Source organism: Nycticebus coucang, chromosome 4 (genome assembly GCF_027406575.1).
Source record: "Nycticebus coucang isolate mNycCou1 chromosome 4, mNycCou1.pri, whole genome shotgun sequence".
NCBI classification, from domain to species: domain Eukaryota; kingdom Metazoa; phylum Chordata; class Mammalia; order Primates; family Lorisidae; genus Nycticebus; species Nycticebus coucang.
In genome coordinates this window covers 138,436,368-138,455,066 of record NC_069783.1, presented here as the reverse complement: position 1 = coordinate 138,455,066, position 18,699 = coordinate 138,436,368, and the positions used below count along the sequence as shown (strand labels likewise).

Genomic DNA, 18,699 nt, shown 5'->3' with positions numbered 1-18,699 from the left:
CAACTTTCACTCCCTCTTTTGCCCAGGCTATTTCTGACATTTCAGAGTTTTCATTTGTTAAATTATAACTGAAAAGTAGGCAACCTTTAAACAAACACCTTTTTATTCAATTTCAATATTTACTGAATATCTCCGCTGCATCAGGCTTTGTCTTGGACCACTGGAAGCACAGCTGAACAAGATGTTTCATTATTTTCACACATAGTACCACAGCAATGTGGGCTATCCCTATCGGGTGAGTATAACTGGGGGGAGCATTTAGAGCCAATAACCATAAAGAAATTTGATTGTTTCAATTTGGTTCCTGGTGAGAACGAACCCACATCACAAAAATCCAACAGTTTCAGCCCTTCACAGACAGAAAAGAACAAGAACAGCAGAATAGCCAGGCTGTCAGCACAATACAGGGAATGAACTCTAAGATTTCAACAGCAGGAAATTTATTCTCGGAGCCCTTGGGGAGGCCAGGGGAGACCTCAGTAGAGAACAGAAGCTTGATGGACCCCAAAGGTTTAACTCCTATATTTGGCCAAAACCCATTGGAGACATCAGCTCTAAGAAAGGGTATTTGACTTGTTCAAACATTTCAACTTTGAGGCAACTTGCAAAGCAACAGACAGCTGTGCTGGGTGAGAACCCAAAGTGGCTCCACCTATTCCTACCTCCCAGTGACCAGCAAGTTTGGGTGGGATCTCCAATCCCAACTTCTCCATCTCCCGCTCTCTGTACTTCTCATACTGCCGGTACCCTGTGTACCCGCCACCTGTTGCCAACAGAATGGGCAGGGGGCGCAGCAGGGAGAAGGTTCGTGCAGGGGCAGTGTGGACTTTTCTGGCATCTGTAATAAAAAACAGGAAAATTTTGAGCCTAGGAGATGGGAACAGGGGAGAGTCATGCAAAACAGCACCAACAAAAGGGCCTGGGGAAGTCAACACATCTCAGAAGCCCTCAGTAAAGGTGAGTGGGCTCTCAAGCTATCAGACAGGCAGGTATAAATAACCCTGAGTTACTAAGACCCTTCTATCTCCAGATTCTTTCAATGAGTGAAGGACAGCATCTCTCCTGGGGAACAACAATGCATCTCAATTTCTACCACAGTCACAGAATTTAAGATGAAAACACTAAACAGCAAAGAAGGCCACTAACAGGTCCAGAACTTGGAGCCAGGTGCCATTGTTACCCAGGACTGTTTGATTTGCTTTTATAATCCAGGCCCAATTTTGACTGGGCATTGGTATTCTCAAATGAAAAATCTCATACGCTCTTACAGCTCAACAATAAAAAGACATATAAGCCCATTTTAAATTATACAAATGATTTGGATAGCTAGGTTTGGTTGGTTTATTCCAACACTCCAGGAGGTTGAGGCAGGTGGATTGCTTGAGCTCAGGAGTTCAAGACCTGTCTGAGTGAGAGTGAGACCCTACCGCTACAAAAATAGGAAAACTTGGCTCAGTGCCTGTAGCTCAAGTGGCTAGGGTGCCAGCTACACACACTGGAGCTAGTGGGTTCAAATCCAGCCTGGCCCACCAAACAACAATGATAACTACAACCAAAAAATAGCCGGGCATTGTGGCGGGTGCCTGTAGTCCCAGCTACTCGGGAGGCTGAGGCAAGAGAATCACTTAAGCCCAAAAGTTGGAGGTTGCTGTGAGCTGTGAGGTCACAGCACTCTACCCAGGGCGACAGCTTGAGAGTCTATCTCACAAAAAAAAAAAAAAAAAGAAAAAGAAAGAAAGAAAAATTAGCCCAGTGTTGTGGCTGGTGCCTATATTCTCAGCTACTTTGGAGGCTGAGGCAGGAGGATCTCTTAAGCCCAAGAGTTTGAGGCTGCTCTGAGCTATGACACTGCTGCATTCAACCCCAGGACAACTGAATGAGACTATTTCTCAAAAAAAAAAAAAAAAAAAAATTAGTAATCAAAGCCACAGGGTGCCACTTCACACCCATCAGAATGGCTATAATCAGACAGATGTGTTGGAAAGGATGTGGAGAAAATGGAACCCTTATATACTGCTGGTGAAGATATCAACAGAGCAGCCACTTTGAAAAACAGTTTGACATGGGACTGCAAACTAATACAACCTTTTTGGAAGGAAGTATGAAGAATCCTCAAAGCACTCAAACTCGACCTCCCATTTGATCCTGCAATATGTATACCATGGAATACTATTCAGCCATAAAAAAGATGGAGACTTTACATCTTTTATATTAACCTGGATGAAAGTGGAAAACATTATACTTAATAAAGCATCAGAAGAATGGAAGAGCAAGAATCCAATGTACTCAACACTAATATGAAGCCAGTAGACGATCTAACACACACCCACACACGAGAAAAACTCAAACAACTCAAGGAAGGGGAAAGAGGGAGTGAGGAGAGGGAAGAAGGGAGAGGGATGGATGTGCTCCCACTTAATGGGCACAATGTTAGGGTGTATGGCACTCCTCTTGGGGGTGAGACATAATTATAAAACGGACTCTACTTTAACAAATGGAAACATTGTAACCTAATTCTTTGTACCCTCAAATTAACCTTAAACAATTAAAAAAAATGAGCAAAGTATGGGCTCCACACTATATACAACAAATTAAAAACAGAAAAAGTTTGACAGTACCTCCTATTGTTAAACATAAAGTTATCACGTGACCTAACAATTCCACTCTCACACACATACCTAGCAGAATTGAAAACGTGCACACAAAAACTTGTGCATGAATGTTCAATAGCAGCATTATTCATAATAGCTGAAAAGTAGAAACAACCCAAATGCCCATCAACTGATGAGTGGATACACAAAATGTGGTATGTTCATACAATAAAATATTATTTAATAATAAAAAGGAATGCCATATTGACACGTTTCAAGAACCTTGAAAACATGTGAAAGAAAAGGCTACATATTGTGTTTACACTGTTTATACTATGTAGATCAAGATAAGTACATCAAAACATGTTGTATACTCTAAGTATATACAATAAAAACAAAAGAAAAATTCAAGAGCTAAATTATCCACAGCTTGCATAAAACCTAACAGCACACCCTTTATAGTGCCTTTGACTCACAAATGGAAGGAAATCATCTTGCTCCCACATCACCATGTTTTTTGGTTGTTGTTGCTGTGTTATTTTTTTTAAGAGCAAGTATAGGTGTTATTAATCTCGTCTATCATCTATTAATACCTGAGGAACTCTTGATTTAACAAATAAATTCTTTTTTTTTTTTTTTGAGACAGAGCCTCAAGCTCTTGCCCTGGGTAGAGTGCCATGGCATCACAGCTCACAGCAACCTCCAACTCCTGGGCTCAAGTGATTCTCCTGCCTCTGTCTCCCAAGTAGCTGGGACCACAGGCACCAGCCACAATGGCTGGCTATTTTTTGGTTGCAGCCATCATTGCTGTTGGCGGGCCCAGGCTGGATTCGAACCTGCCAGCTCAGGTGTATGTGGCTGGCACCTTAGCCACTTGAGCCACAGGCGCTAAGCCAACAAATAAATTCTTAATTAAGGATTTAATTTAATTCTGCTGCCCAGGCTAGAAGTGTCATGGCATCACAGCTTACAGCAACTTCAAACTCTTGGACTCAAGCGATCCTCTTGCCTCAGCCTCCCAAATAGCTGGGACTACAGGTACCCACCACAACTCCTGGCTATAGTTTTTCTATTTTTAGTAGAGATGGGGGGTCTCCTACTCAGGCTGGTAATTTCTTTTTTTTTTTTTTTTTTGTAGAGACAGAGTCTCACTTTACTGCCTTCAGTCGAGTGCCATGATGTCACAGGACCCACAGCAACCTCTAGCTCTTGGGCTTCAGCGATTCTCCTGCCTCAGCCTCCCGAGCAGCTGGGACTACAGGCGCCCGCCACAACGCCTGGCTATTTTTTGGTTGCAGTTCAGCCGTGGCTAGGGTTTCAACCCACCACCCTCGGTATATGGGGCCGGCGCCCTACTCACTGAGCCACAGGCGCCACCCGGTAATTTAATTCTTAATTAAATATTATACCTCTGCCCAAGGAAGACTTCTCAAAAAGCAAGAAACATTATCTCTTTCTGAACTATTTGGTGACAAGAGCACTGCTGAACTGAGCCAGCAGCCTTATTGGGGGTGGGAATCTGCACCCTTCTGACTTCATGATTTTCTTTTCTAACCATCAAAGGAGGCAAGAAAAGCTTCATCTTACTCTGCTGACCTCTCAATAAAAGGATTTTTTTGTAATTTTTTTTTTTTTTTGAGACAGAGCCTCAAGCTGTCACCCTGGCTAGAGAGCTGTGGCATTACAGCTCCCAGCAACCTCCAACTCCTGGGCTCAAGCAATTCTCCTGCCTCTGCCTCCCAAGTAGCTGGGATTATAGGCATCTGCCACAACACCAGGCTATTTTTTTTTGGTTGCAGCCATCATTGTTGTTTGGCGGGCCCAGGCTGGATTTGAACCCGCCAGTTCAGGTCTATGTGGCTAGCACCTTAGCCACTTGAGCTACAGGCGCCAAGCCATTTTTTGTAAATTTTGGATTCAGTCAAAAGGCCTCACTTAAGGACCTAACAGGCCACATGTGAGCCTGAACTGGACTCATCGTACTCTATCAAATGCTTTGTCCAAGTTACAGGTCTCTTTCTTTTCCTTCTCAAATGTTCACTTTACTCTTGCAAATGGAAGAACTTAAGTAGAGATCATTCCCACTACTGACTACCTCTCTGCTGGGTTTATCACTTTATAAAAGCACAGTGGCTGCTTCTCTATAGATCTAAAAATATAGCTTAGGCTTGGCGCCCAAAGTACAGTGGTTATGGCACCAGTCATACACTGAGCATGGCAGGTTTGAACCTGGCCTGGGCCAGCTAAACAACAACTGCAACCAAAAAAAAAAAAAAAAAAAATAGCCGGGCATTGTGGTGGGCACCTGTAGTCCCAGCTACTTGGGAAGCTGAGGCAAGAGAATCACTTAAGCCCAAGAGTTTGAGGTTGCTGTGAGCTGTGACAACACAGCACTCTATCCAGGGTAATAGCTTGAGACTGTCTCAAATAAATAAATAAATAAAATAAGTAAAAATAAAATAAATAAAAATAGCTTTTAGTAGGATAAAAATCAAAAGGATATTCAGGTAATATAAACAAAACACATCTTTGCAGGAATTCAAATAGCTTATAACAAGATCAAAAAGTTCATGGCTTGGCGCCTATGGCTCAAGTGGCTAAGGCGCCAGCCACATACACCTGAGCTGGCGGGTTCAAATCCAGCCTGGGTCTGCCACACAAAAATGACGGCTGCAATCAAAAAATAGCCGGGCGCCTGTATTCCCAGCTAATTGGGAGGCAGAGGCAGCAGAATCGCTTGAGCCCAGAAGTTGGAGGTTGCTGTGAGCTGTGATGTCACAGCTCTCTAGCCAGGGTGACAGCTTGAGGCTCTGTCTCAAAAAAAAAAAAAGAAAAGTTCATAATTGGACTGGGTGCAGTGGCTCATGCCAGTAATCCCAGCATTCTGGAAGGCCAAGGCAGAAAGATCAGCTCCAGTGTATGTGAGCTCAGGAGTTCAAGACCAACCGTGCAACATATTAAGACCCAACTTTTACAAAAACTTAGACAGGCCCATGGTGTATGCTTATAATGCCAGCTATTCAGGAGGCTGAGGCGGGAAGATCAGTTAGCTCAGAAGTTTGAAGTTACAGTGAGCTACGATCACAACACTGCACTTCAGTATGGGTTACACAGTGAGATCCTGTCTCAAAAAGTAAAAAAAAAGGCTGGGCACAGTGGTTCATGCCTGTAATCCAATGGGAGGCCGAGGCAGGTAGATTGCTTGAGTTCAAGACAAGCCTGAGTAAGAGCAAGACCCCGTGTCTCTATTAACCATAGAAAAACTAGTCGGGTATTGCAGTGGGTGCCTGTAGTCTCAGATACTTGGGAGGTGGAGGATCTCTTGAGTTCAAGCGTATGAGGTTGCTGTGAGCTATACTGATGCCATGGCACTCTCCCCAGGACAACAGAGTGAGACTCTGTCTCCAAAAAAAGAAAAGCAACTTGGCCTAAATACCAAAATGTAAAATAAAATACACAAACCTTTGAACCCAGCAATCTCCCTCTACAAATTTATCCTGAAGATGTACAAAGATATGTTATTATGAACTGTCTGTAATATAAAAAGATTAGAAACAACTTAAAAGTTAACACCAAATGGTAGTCATACAAAATACGTAAAAAAACAGCTGATGCTTCAGTGATAACTGCATGCCCAGCATTCTAAACACTTTAACATGTATAATACATTTAATTCTAATAATAGCTCTATGTTTGCCCTAATATACAGATGAGCAAACTGAGGCACAGAAAACCAGCACCATTTCTTTTCTTTTCTTTTTTTTTTTTTTTGTGGTTTTTGGCCAGGGCTGGGTTTGAACCCGCCACCTCCGGCATATGGGACTGGTGCCCTACTCCTTGAGCCACAGGCGCCGCCCGACCAGCACCATTTCTAACCACTCCTTACCGGTTCGAAAGGCTCTATGAGGCAGCTTCTGTAAGGACCGTAGAAAGTGGTTTGGGGCAGTGTTCCCACAGTGGAAGAGGCTATAAACAAGCAAAAATGAATCATTAAGAATTGTTATTAAAACTAAAAATAAAATTAGTGAATCAATCAGCAAAACTTGAATACAGGCCAGGCTCCGTGGTTCATGCCTGTAATCCTAGCACCCTGGGAGGCTGAGGCGAGTGGATTGCCTGAACTCATAGGTTCGAGACCAGCCTGAGCCAGAGTGAGACCTCATCTCCAAAAATAGCCAAACATTGTGGCGGGCACCTTTAGTCCCAGCTACTTGGGAGGCTGAGGCAAAAGAATTGCTTAAGGTCAAGAATTTGAGGTTGCTGTGAGCTGTGACACCTTGGCACTCTACTGAGGCAAAGTGAAACTCGGTCTCAAAAAAAAAAAAAACAACTTGAATACAGTTTACAGATTCAGTAACAGTACTCTATCAATGGTAGAGAGAAAATGATAAAGCAAATATGGTTGACATTTGGGGAACTGAGGTAAAGGGTATTTGAGAATTCCGTGTAACATATATATTTTTTTTTTTTTGTAGAGACAGAGTCTCACTTTATAGCCCTCGGTAGAGTGCCGCAGCATCACACAGCTCACAGCAACCTCCAACTCCTGGGCTTAAGCGATTCTCTTGCCTTGGCCTCCCGAATAGCTGGGACTACAGGCGCCCGCCACAACGCCCCGCTATTTTTTGGTTGCAGTTTGGCTGGGGCTGGGCTTGAACCCGCCACCCTCGGCATATGGGGCCGGCGCCGGCGCTTTACCGACTGAGCCACAGGCACCGCCCGTCTGTGTAACATATTTATAACTTTAAGTCTGAAACTATTTCATAATTTTTATTTTTTGAAACAGAGTGTCTCTATGTTACCCTTGATAAAGTGCTGTGGCGTCACAGCAACCTCAAACTCTTCAGCTTAAGCAATTCTCTTGCCTCAGCCTCCCAAGTAGCTGGGACTATAGGCGCCCCCAACACTCAGATATTTTTGTTGTTGTTGTTGTTGCAGCTGTTTAGCTGGCCCAGGGCCAGGCTCAAACCCACCACCCTCCGTGTATGTGGCCACGGGCACCGAGCCCTATTTCCTAATTTTTATAATTTTTTAGGCTTTTTCTCTCTTTTTTTTTGTAGAGACAGAGTCTCACTGTACTGCCCTCAGGTAGAGTGCTGTGGCGTCATACGGCTTACACGATTCTCTTGCCTCAGTCTCCCGAGCAGCTGGGACTACAGGCGCCCGCCACATCGCCCGGCAATTTTTTTGTTGCAGTTTGGCTGGGGCTGGGTTTGAACCCACCACCCTCAGCATATGGGGCCGGCGCCCTACTCACTGAGCCACAGGCGCCGCCCTAGGCTTTTTCTCTTAATGAAGCTTAAAATCCTAAAGTAGTAAAACCACCACTCTTAATGTATTTATGTACCACAAAAGAGCCGTGTATAGATCTATAAACATCTGAATCCTTACTCATTAAAGAATCTAATACTTCAGGTGGCTGAAATTTAACATTTTAAATGTTTGTACTATGGGGGGAAATGGCACAAACAAACCATGTTGAGCTTTTCTAATCTACTTCAAGTGTGGCTGGCTCAATTGGCATAAAATTTTATGAATTAGCTTCTGTGGCTAGTTTGCTATAAAGCTATGCTGACAGAGTGAATAGGTTTCAGGGATTCCGAAAAAAATTCTGTGAAATTATTTTTACAGCTTTAAATACTAAGAAAGTCTTACTCCTGATTCAATTTGTTTCTCTTCATTTCATCTTCACCCAGAGAAATCAGACATCTCTCCAGTGGTAATAAATGACTATGCCAGCAAGCAAACCATTAATGAATTTTCAATTGATAATTGGATCTCCCCTTAATCAAAGAGCAAACATTCCACTTTCAATTCAGATAACACTTCAGTTTCCCCAAATATTGGCTTACATCTAAAGTAAAGAAATATTACCCTGCCAGATACAGAAGCTCACACCTATAATCGTAGCACTCTGGGAGGCCAAGGCAGGTGGATAGCTTAAGCTCAGGAGTTCAAGTCCAGCCTGAGCAAGAATGAGACCTACTCTACTAAAAATTGAAAAATTAGTCAGGTGTGGTGGTGTACACCTGTATTCTCAGCTATCAGGAGGCTAAAGCAGGAGGATCACTTGAGCCTAACAGTTAAGAGGTTGCTATGAGCTACCATGATGCCACTGCACTTTACCTGGTAGGACAGAGCCAGACCCTGCCTCAAAAACAAACAAATGAACAAACAAAAAAAACTATATCCTGGCTCGGCGCCTGTGGCTCAAGCAGCTAAGGCGCCAGCCACATACACCTGAGCTGGCGGGTTCGAATCCATCCTGGGCCCGCCAAACAACAATGACGGCTGCAACCAAAAAATAGCTGGATATTGTGGCAGGTGCCTGTGGTCCCAGTTACTTGGGAGGCATAGGCAGGAGAATCGCTTGAGCCCAGGAGTTGGAGGTTGCTGTGAGCTGTGATGCCATTGCACTCAACACCAGGGTGACTGAGTGAAACTCTGTCTCAAAAGAAAAATTTTAAAAAATAAAATAAATGCCTGGATTGATATTTTTATGAAAAACAGAACTGCATTTATGACTCAGATATGACTAAAATATTTACTTTCATGAATATTTAGTTATTATGTCTTAGATAACCTACAAACATTATTAGATTAGGTACTTTCTTTTTTGGGGGGGAGGGAGACAGAATCTTACTTTGTCACCCACGGTAGAGTGCTATGGTGTCACAGCTCACAGCAACCTCAAACTATTAGACTCAAGCAATTCTCTTGCCTCAGCTTCCCTATAGCTGGGACTACAGGCACCTGCCACCACAGCTGGCTATTTTTAGAGTTGAGGTCTCACTCTGGCTCAGGCTGGTCTCAAATCAGTGAGCTCAGGCAATCCGCCTGCCTCAGCCTCCCAGAGTGCTAGGATTATAGGCATGAGCCACCTCGCCTGGCCTGGTACTTTAGTTTTTTAACATAAAATTTCCTTGACTTAAAAACACCCCCATAGTGGCCGGGCGCAGTGGTTCAAACCTGCAATTCTAGCACTCCGGGAGGCTGAGGCAGGTGGATTGCCTGAGCTCACAAGTTTGAGATCAGCCTGAGCAAAAAGTGAGACCCCATCTGAGATCCCTCAGAAAAACTGAGGCAAAAGGATCGCTTGAGCCCAAGAGTTGGAGGTTTCTTGAGCCCAAGAGTTGGAGCTATGACGCCACGACACTCTACCCAGGGTGACAGCTTGAGACTCTGTCTCAAAAAACAAATAAACACATGTATAGCACGGTACTATTGTGGCCAATGTAATGAATGAGGAAATTAGGATTGTTTGGAGAAAAAGCATCTTACCATAATAATCACTATTCCCAAGCCAGGTAGAGATACGGCTATACGATGAAAAAAGGCACTTTTTTTTTTTTTTTTGAGACAGAGTCTATGTCACTCTTGGGAGAGTGTTGTGGCGTTAACAGCTCACAGCAACCTCAAACTCTAGGGTTTAAGTGATTACCTTGCCTTAGCCTCCCAAGTAGCTGGGAGGCTAATATTGTGGCCTGGCTATTTTTTTGTTGCAGTTGTCATTGCTGTTTAGCTGGCCTGGGCCGGGTTTGTACTCGCCCATTGAGCTACAGGCACTGCCCCAGAAAGGCAACTTTTAATACAGGAAAGTTCTTTCAGTATTAAGTGATGCTCATCTCTTAGACTTAATACTCCCATTACCACAGTAAAAAAACTAAAACCCTCACTCTGGGAGGCTGAGGCGGGTAGATTGCTTGAGTTCACAAGTTTAAGATCACCCTGAGCCTCAGCAAGAGTGAGACCACCATCACTAAAACTAGCTGGACATTGTGGTGGGCGCCTATTATCCCAGCTACTAGGGAAGCTGAGGCAAGAGAATGGCTTGAGCCCAAAAGTTTGAGGTTGCTGTGAGCAATGACATCATGGCAATCTACTGAGGGTGACAGAGTGAGACTCTGTGTCAAAGAAAAAGAAAAGACTTAAACCCTATTTTCTAAACAGAATTAGAATAGGAAATACAAAGTCCAACTACAGGGTAAATTGTTCTGTACATTGTTATATTCTGTTTCGAAACTAATGCTGAACCCCCTAACCAAAAGAATGTTCACACATTTTTAAAAAGGCTCTCTCTGGCACGGGAAAATACAAATAGGAAATAATCATTTATCCACTATAAGGGGATGCAGGGCACTCGGGTGCTGTTTTGCATATCTGCCTTCTCCTTCAGGAGCCCTGCCCCAGAAAGAACTCAGTTTTCTTGCACACTGCCATAGCCCCAGCTCCTGGAACGAATGCTTGGCAAACGCCCCATTATGTCACCTTGTCCCTTGTAACTGGCTCATTCCTACCTTCGTATAAATGCTGTAATCTCTCCAGTCTTACATAAACCCTACCCACCACACATCCTCTAGTGTCTACCCCACTTGCTGCTCTCCTTATCATAAGCTCTTATAACGAGCTGTCTCTATTCACCACTTCCTCATCTCCCAGCCTCTCTTAATCCCACCAAATCAGGCTTTTGTTACTATCACATCACTTCTTGTCAAGGTCGTCAACAACCTCCAGTTGCCGACACCAAGCCACGCACACATCATCTGGCCTGCCCTCTAAGCAGCCTGACACAGTTGATCCCGCTCTCCTTGGAACATCCTCACTAGACTTCCAGTTCTGTGATTTTTTCCTATCTCTCTGGTCTCTCCTCAGTCTTTTTTGTGGATTTTCCTTTGCTTCCTGACTTTGAAATACCGCCATGCCCAGGATTCAGACCTCTTCTCTTCCAAAACTCTCCCTAGAGACACTTATCTAGTCCCATGGTTTAAAGAGCCATACAAGTCTCTCCTTCACTGCCACTCCAGCAACTTCCAACCAAATGCCCCCACTTTGAGTCTTCTCAAGCTTCTCAATTCCAAAACAGAATTCCTGACCTTCTCTGCCTCACCTTCAACCTGCTCCTTCCCTAAAGTTCTCTATCTGAAGCAGATTTCTAGATGTTTACCAGCTCTTCTTCCTCTTCTGGACAACTGGTAGACTACATTTCCCAGCCTCCCTTGCAGCGGAGTGTGGCCATCAGACTGAGTTCTAACCAATGGAATATGAGGACCATTCAGACTTTCCAGGCATCCACCTCCAGGCTTTCCCTTTTCATCCTGCTTGATGTGGACAAACAAGCAGACCTTGGGAAGTCCTGTGTAAATGATGTTAGAAGACTAAGTCTCCAAGTCACTACTTAGAAAACAGCTGCCCCACAATCAGGAACATCCATTGCACTGGGGCTTTACACCAAGGAGAACTAAACTTCTACTATGTTAAGTCACTGAGAATGCTGGATTTTATCTGTTACGGTAGCAACATTACTATAATAATACATCACCATTAACTCAGCCACTCAGGTCAAAACCCTAGGACTCTTTCTTAATCCTTTTTCTTCTCACTATCCACATCCAATCCACTTGCAAATCCATGAAAACTCCATCTTCAAAATATCTCCTAATCTGCCTATTTCTCACCACAGCCACTACTCTCAACCTAGCCCAAGCCACCTGATCTCTCAACTGGATGACTGCAATAGCTGCCGTTTCTGCTTCCAGTCTTGGCCCTATATGGGTTAAGCAACCAAAATCTAAAAATGTTCTAAAATCAAAAACTTTTTGAGTACAGACATGACACTCAAAGGAAATCTTCATTGCAGTGTTCTGGATTTCAGATTTCGGATGCTCAACCAGTTAATCCACATATTACAACATTTGAAAAAATCTGAAATCCAAAACACTTCTGATCCCAAGCATTTCACATAAGGGATACCAAATCTGGGGGAGTCCTTAGTTCAATGGTTAGGGTGCTGTCCACATTCTCTGGGGTTTGAACCAGGCCCGGGCCTGCTAAAAAAAAAAGAAAAGAAAAGAAAAATAGCCGGGCATTGTGGCGGACACCTGTAGTCCCAGCTACTTGGGAGGCTGAAGCAAAAGAATCACTTGAGCCCAAGAGTTTGAAGTTGCTGTGAGCTCTGATGCCACAGCACTGTATCGAGGGTGACAAACTGAGACTCTGTCTCAATTAAAAAAAAAAAAAAAAAAAGATACAAAATCTGTATCCTATTTGCCACAGAACAGCCAGAGTTATCTCTCCAAAACAGAAAACAAGAACAGGCCCGGGCAGTGCCTGTGGCTCAAAGGAGTAGGACACTGGCCCCATATGCGGGAGGTGTCAGGTTCAAACCCAGCCCAGGCCAAAAACTGCAAAAAAAAAAAAAAAAACAGGCCCTATGTCTTGTCACCCTCTCAGATCTCCTGGTGCTTTCCTTGTCCTCCTCACTCATGCCTCTTACAACTCTTTGTACACACCACACATGTGCCCCTTCTCACAACTTTGCATTTACTATTGGCTCTACTTGGGTCACACCTCATCATTCAGGTCTCTGCTCAAATATTTCCCCCTCAGTTTGGTTTTTCCTGACCACCATATGCCCAAGAGTTAGCCCTTTCAAGCATTCTCCAACTCCTTAATTACCTTACTTTATTTCTCTTCATAGCATTTCTCACTACCTAAATTCTACACATATTCACGTATTTGTCTACTAATTATATCCCTCGATAAACACAGGGGCTTATCTGTTTTCTCACCGGATTTTATCTCAAGTGAAGTTATGCCTCCAGAGAGATAAATGTATAGGTTTAATCAGATGTCTCCTCTATATGGTAAAGGTAAACTCATGTAGGCATCCTACAAGAGGGCAGTTAAAGCCCACTGTTAAACAGTAACGTTTGACTGGCTCAAATCTCAGCTCTGCTACTTATTAGCAGGTGTGTGACCTTCGGAAATTTCTTAACTAATTCCAAGTCTTAAGTTTCTTCACCAGTAACAATAGGATTTGCCTCATTAGACAATAGATAACCCTGCAAAACCTTTAGCTATACATTATTGTTATTAGTTATACATTATTATTATTAAAAGCTTTTTGGTTTTTGTTTTAGAGACAGAGTCTCACTTTATTGCCTTTGGTAAAGTGCTGTGGCGTCACAGCTCACAGCAACCTCCAACTCCTGGGCTTATGCGATTCTCTTGCCTCAGCTTCCCAAGTAGCTGGGACTACAGGCGCCTGCCAAAAAAAAGCCTAGCTGTTTTTTTGTTATAGTTGCAGTTTGGCCAGGGCCAGGTTTGAACCCGCCACCCTCAGTATATGGGGCCAGTGCCCTAGCCACTGAGCCACAGGTGCCGCCCTATTATTATTAAAAGTAATAGGCTAGCCAGGCATGGTGGCTTGTGCCTGTAATCCTAGCACTCTGGGAGGCTGAAGTGGGTGGACTGCTTGAGCTGAGGAGTTTGAGAACAGCCTGAGCAAAAGCAAGACCCTGTCTCTATTAAAAATAGAAAAACTGAGGCAAGAGGATTACTTGAGCCTGAGCTGAAGGTTACTGTGAGCTATGATGGCATAGCACGCTACCCAGGGTGACAGCTTGAGACTCTGTCCCAAATAAATAAATAATTAAATAATAGGCTCAGCACTTGTAGCTCAGAGGCTAGGGCACCAACCACATACACAGGAGCTGACGGGTTCGAACCCAGCCGGGCCTGCCAAACAACAATGACAACTACAACCAAAAAATAGCCAGGCGTGTGGCAGTCACCTGTAGTCCCAGCTACTTGGGAGGCTGAGGCAAGAGAATCAGTTAAGCCCAAGAGTTTTAGGTTGCTGTGAGCTGTAACACCACAGCACTCTACCGAGGGCAACATAATGAGACTGTCTCAAAAAAAAAAAAAAAAAAAAGTAATAGGCTGACAGCACTGGGGACGGCTATATCAATCCTCATGATCACTCTAACTTGTCTGTCCCCATAGTGTCATGGTTCCAAAATATTTGAAACATCACTCCTGGTGATAATATTTTAACTACAGTTCTTTTATTTATTTATTTATTTTTGGAGACAGAGTCTCACTTTGTAGCGACGTGGCATTCATACCTCACAGCAACCTCAAACTCTGGGGCTTAAGCGATTTTCTTTCCTTACCCTGCCATTTAGTGCCCAGCTAATTTTAGAGACAAGGTCTAGCTCTGGCCCCAGCTGGTCTTGAACCTGTGAGCTAAGGCGATCCACTGGCCTCGGCCCCCCAAAAGTGCTACAGGCGTGAGCCACCACGCCGCCCAGCCCTTAACGACAGTTCTTGCCTCTCTCCTGCTTTCTAAAGCTGTAAAAGTTCTCTCCAAAGTGCACTGGCAGACCTCTTATATTCTACCTTGTATTAGAGTATTTAGTAAAGTATTTCCTCTCTCTCTTACTGAACTGTAAAGTTCCTTAAAGACAAGGCCTATTTGTTTCTTTTTAAGAGATGAGTTTTTTTTTTGTTTGTTTGTTTTTTTGTAGAGACAGAGTCTCACTTTATGGCCCTCGGTAGAGTGCCGTGGCCTCACACAGCTCACAGCAACCTCCAACTCCTGGGCTTAGGCGATTCTCTTGCCTCAGCCTCCCGAGTAGCTGGGACTACAGGCGCCCGCCACAACGTCCGGCTATTTTTTGGTTGCAGTTCAGCCGGGGCAGAGTTTGAACCCGCCACCCTCGGTATATGGGGCCGGCGCCTTACCGACTGAGCCACAGGCGCCGCCCTAGATGAGTTTTTTTGTGTGTGTGTGTCACCCTTGGTAGAGTGCTGTGGTGTCACAGCTCACAGCAATCTCCAACTCTTGGGCTTAAGCGATTCTCTTGCCTCAGCCTCCCAAGTAGCTGGGACTACAGGCGCCCGCCACACCACTTGGCTATTTTTTTGTTATTGTCATTATTGTTTAGCAAGCCCTGGCCTGGTTTGAACCCACCAGCCCCAGTGCATGTGGCCAGCGCCCTTAGGGGCGCCAAGCCAAAAGATGAGTTTCTGCTGTGTTGACCACGCTGGATTTGAATGCATGGACTCAAGCAATGCCCATCTCAAATATGTCTTAATTTTTTTTTTTTTTTTTGTAGCGACAGAGTCTCACTTTATGGCCCTCGGTAGAGTGCCGTGGCCTCACACAGCTCACAGCAACCTCCAACTCCTGGGCTTAAGCGATTCTCTTGCCTCAACCTCCCGAGTAGCTGGGACTTACAGGCGCCCGCCACAACACCCGGCTATTTTTTGGTTGCAGTTTGGCCGGGGCCGGGTTTGAACCTGCCACCCTCGGTATATGGGGCCGGCGGCTTACCGACTGAGCCACAGGCGCCGCCCAATATGTCTTAATTTTTCATTTCTTCACCCTCCCCATGGTCCCTGACGCTGTGCTTTGCAGTGATAAGAATGGTGTAAATATTTCTGAATGGAAGTCTTGCATAAGCAACCACTCCTTAGGTACTATTGCCCAGACTTGCCTCAACCTAAGAATCCCCTGCAGCGCTCGTATAAATTACTTACCAGGGCCCCAATCTACATCTGTTGAATCTGAAAATGGCAGCAAGGTGGAAGCATGTCTTGAATCCTTATTTCTAATAAATATCCCAGCCCATTCTTTTATCAAACAAGTCTGGAAATCATGGTCATAAATTATCATCCAAGATGTTGCTTTCTCTGTTATATCACCCATCAGTTTATTGAAGAGCTCTCCTGCAACACAAGGCCTTCATCTATATGTCTAACAGACATTGCTTCACTTAAAACTCATGGAAATGTTACCACTTTGGTTTTTTGTGTATAAACATAGTGTCCATCTTGATACATGATATCTTATGAAAACTGAGTTCTTATTGAACCCAAATCCTTGTCCCTCTCACCCACTGCACCTAAATGCAATCTTATCTACCTACACTGGGTACTAAAGTATGGCTTTTTTTAATGATAGTAAGTCAAGTATATCCTCCTCCCATCTTTTAAAAAAATTATTTTAGGAGTATCATTTTTTAGTCTTTCCAATTCATGACACACTTTAAATGAATTCATAGCTGACTCATGAACAACACACCTAGTAATAACATTGAAAACACAGAGAACTTCCTGTCCAAACCCTAACAGTTACCACCACTTTGGAGAGCCTCCCCTTGAGAGAGCTACATCATCTCTGTACAGTTAATGATGAAAAAAAAAAAAAAGCTTTCATAGCATAGCAAGGCCAACAATGGTTTCAGTTCCCTTTCAATCCAAATCCAGTGTCCTTTTACTACCCAGAATTACAGTAAGTCGACCTCCAGGTCACAGCCCAAGCTTTGGTCAACACTGACAAAATGAACCCTGCCAGGGCGGCGCCTGTGGCTCAACTGGTAGGGCGCCGGTCCCATATGCCAGAGGTGGTGGGTTCAAACCCAGCCCCGTACAAAAATCAAAAAAAAAAAAAAAAAAATGAACCCTGCCAGAAACACATAAGTATGTGTCTCTCAAACCTTGGCTCTTTGAAGTTACACCCAAACAACTGACTCTGAGTCACAGATACCAACATTTTAATCAGAGCCCAGATGCTCCCAAGCTATTTCTGTACAACTACTGCCCTAACAGTGTGCAGACTTGAGGGGAAAGTACCTGCGTGAAAGAGACAGGTACCTGGGTGAGGGTCCGTCCGGGCTTTGCTACTAACTGCCTAGGCTGAACTTGAGTAAATCCTTCCCTCTGTCAGGACCCCACTCTCGTCAACTTCAAAGTAAAAGAGTTGGATTTAGAATTCGCCTCAGGTTTCTTCCATCTCTAAAAACTGGGGTCACAGGGTAATTAACACCCCAACTCCACAACAGACTATTTTGAGATTACCTAATCTAACCCTCTCGCTTCAAAGACTAAAAACCGAATTGAAAGTTGTTTGACTCTCAGCGCAGTGTCCTTCCCACATCACGCTGCCCCTTCCTGGAACACGAACACCTGAGGAAAGAGGTGTTCAGCGCTACAGGCAGGCAACCTATTCTATTTTTTTTGTTTTTGGCCCTCGTGCACTTCCACTTAGCTGGAAAGACAGAGCAGTAGCGTTTAGGCCACACCCTAACTAAATCCCTAACGCCTTACGCGGCAACAGTCGCACCTTCGGAGCTCAAGGTGAAGGTGGTTCTGTCTCCACCCAAGCTCTCAGAGTGAGCCCTCAATAGAGAAACGACGCCTCTCTTTCAACCCCAACTTGGTCCAGGTTACCCTCTTCCCCACAGAAACTCCCCGCGCGGCTGTACCTGCTCCTGCACAGCGCGACCCCGTGCAGTAACCACGGACACCGGTGCCTCACGGACGCCGCCATCTCGCCTCTTCCTCAGCGAGACACGCCCCCCTTTCACGCGCGGGACGTGCGCGTATGACGTCATGCCTCGCGCTCTTTGGGCCTATCAGGAACGCAGAGTCGTGGGGGGCGGAGCTAACTAAACTCAGCCCTGTGGCTGCTCACCACGCCTCCAGAGCCAGGTGGGAAAGGTGTGGGCTGGGTAGGCGTTGGTGGCACTAAACTTGGGCCCGGGCGCAGAGCTGCTAGGCCTTTCTCTAGCGTTTCTTTCCGCATATGCCTGGAAAATCCGAGTCATTCAAGGTTTGAAAATATTTCAACAAATAGAACTCGCTTATTTTATGGATGGGAAAACTGTAGGCATCCACGACCCAGCCATTCTACGGGCCAAGTTCTGTTAGAAGCACTCTGCATGCTGGGTGTCATTCTTACCTTCCACGGATGTGCTGCCAGCACCAGAGACAAGCAGTCCTGGATCACCTAGAAAGGCAACTAGCCGTCATACTAACTGGTGTGATGGTGCTTTCTCCTGCTAAGGTTCTTTGTCTTCAGTTGTAAGGGAAAAACGAGTTTTCAGTACTATCTGCTACTTTTTACTAAGGATTGAGATTCATTGTCTCATAGTTCTGAGACATCCTTGTTTTAAAGATAAGATACCAGGAAGTTTTAAACAACATGCTCAAGACCACACAAATGGTACGTGCTGAAAAACTATAAAGTAGTAAAGCCAGAATCTTTACTTTTTTTTCTTTTTTCACATACATACAAAGAGGAGTAAAGACGGAATTTGAACACACAGCTCTAAACCCCTGATCGAAACTTTTTTTTTCTTTTTTTTTTGAGAACAGAGTCTCACTTTGTCGCCCTGGGTAGAGGACGTGGCATCGTAGCTCACAGCAACCTTAAACTTTTGGGCTCAGATGATCTGATCCTCTTGCCTCAGCTTCCCAGGTAGCTGGGACTAAAGACACCCACTACAACTCCTGCCTGTTTTCTTTCTTTTTTTTTTTTTTA

The 18,699-nt window shown here is 44.4% G+C and overlaps 1 protein-coding gene across 8 annotated transcripts in view; it reads right to left on the bottom strand.

Annotated features, from left to right (window-relative positions):
• PISD (phosphatidylserine decarboxylase) overlaps nucleotides 1-17,761 on the bottom strand; it is a 51,113-nt gene extending 33,352 nt beyond the window's left edge. For 4 of the 8 annotated variants that reach the window (XM_053589988.1, XM_053589993.1, XM_053589992.1 and 1 more), the window contains exons 1-2: nucleotides 6,478-6,553; nucleotides 663-838 (exon numbers count right to left, since the gene is read on the bottom strand). In XM_053589988.1, the coding sequence (XP_053445963.1) occupies nucleotides 663-838 (176 nt within the window). In that variant the 5' untranslated portion in view covers nucleotides 6,478-6,553. Of the gene's footprint in view, nucleotides 1-662; nucleotides 839-6,053; nucleotides 6,124-6,477; nucleotides 6,558-17,641 lie in introns of those variants that run through there. The other 4 variants (XM_053589991.1, XM_053590001.1, XM_053589990.1 and 1 more) reach the window with 3 other exon arrangements.
• Between the last annotated feature and the right edge of the window lie 938 nt (nucleotides 17,762-18,699).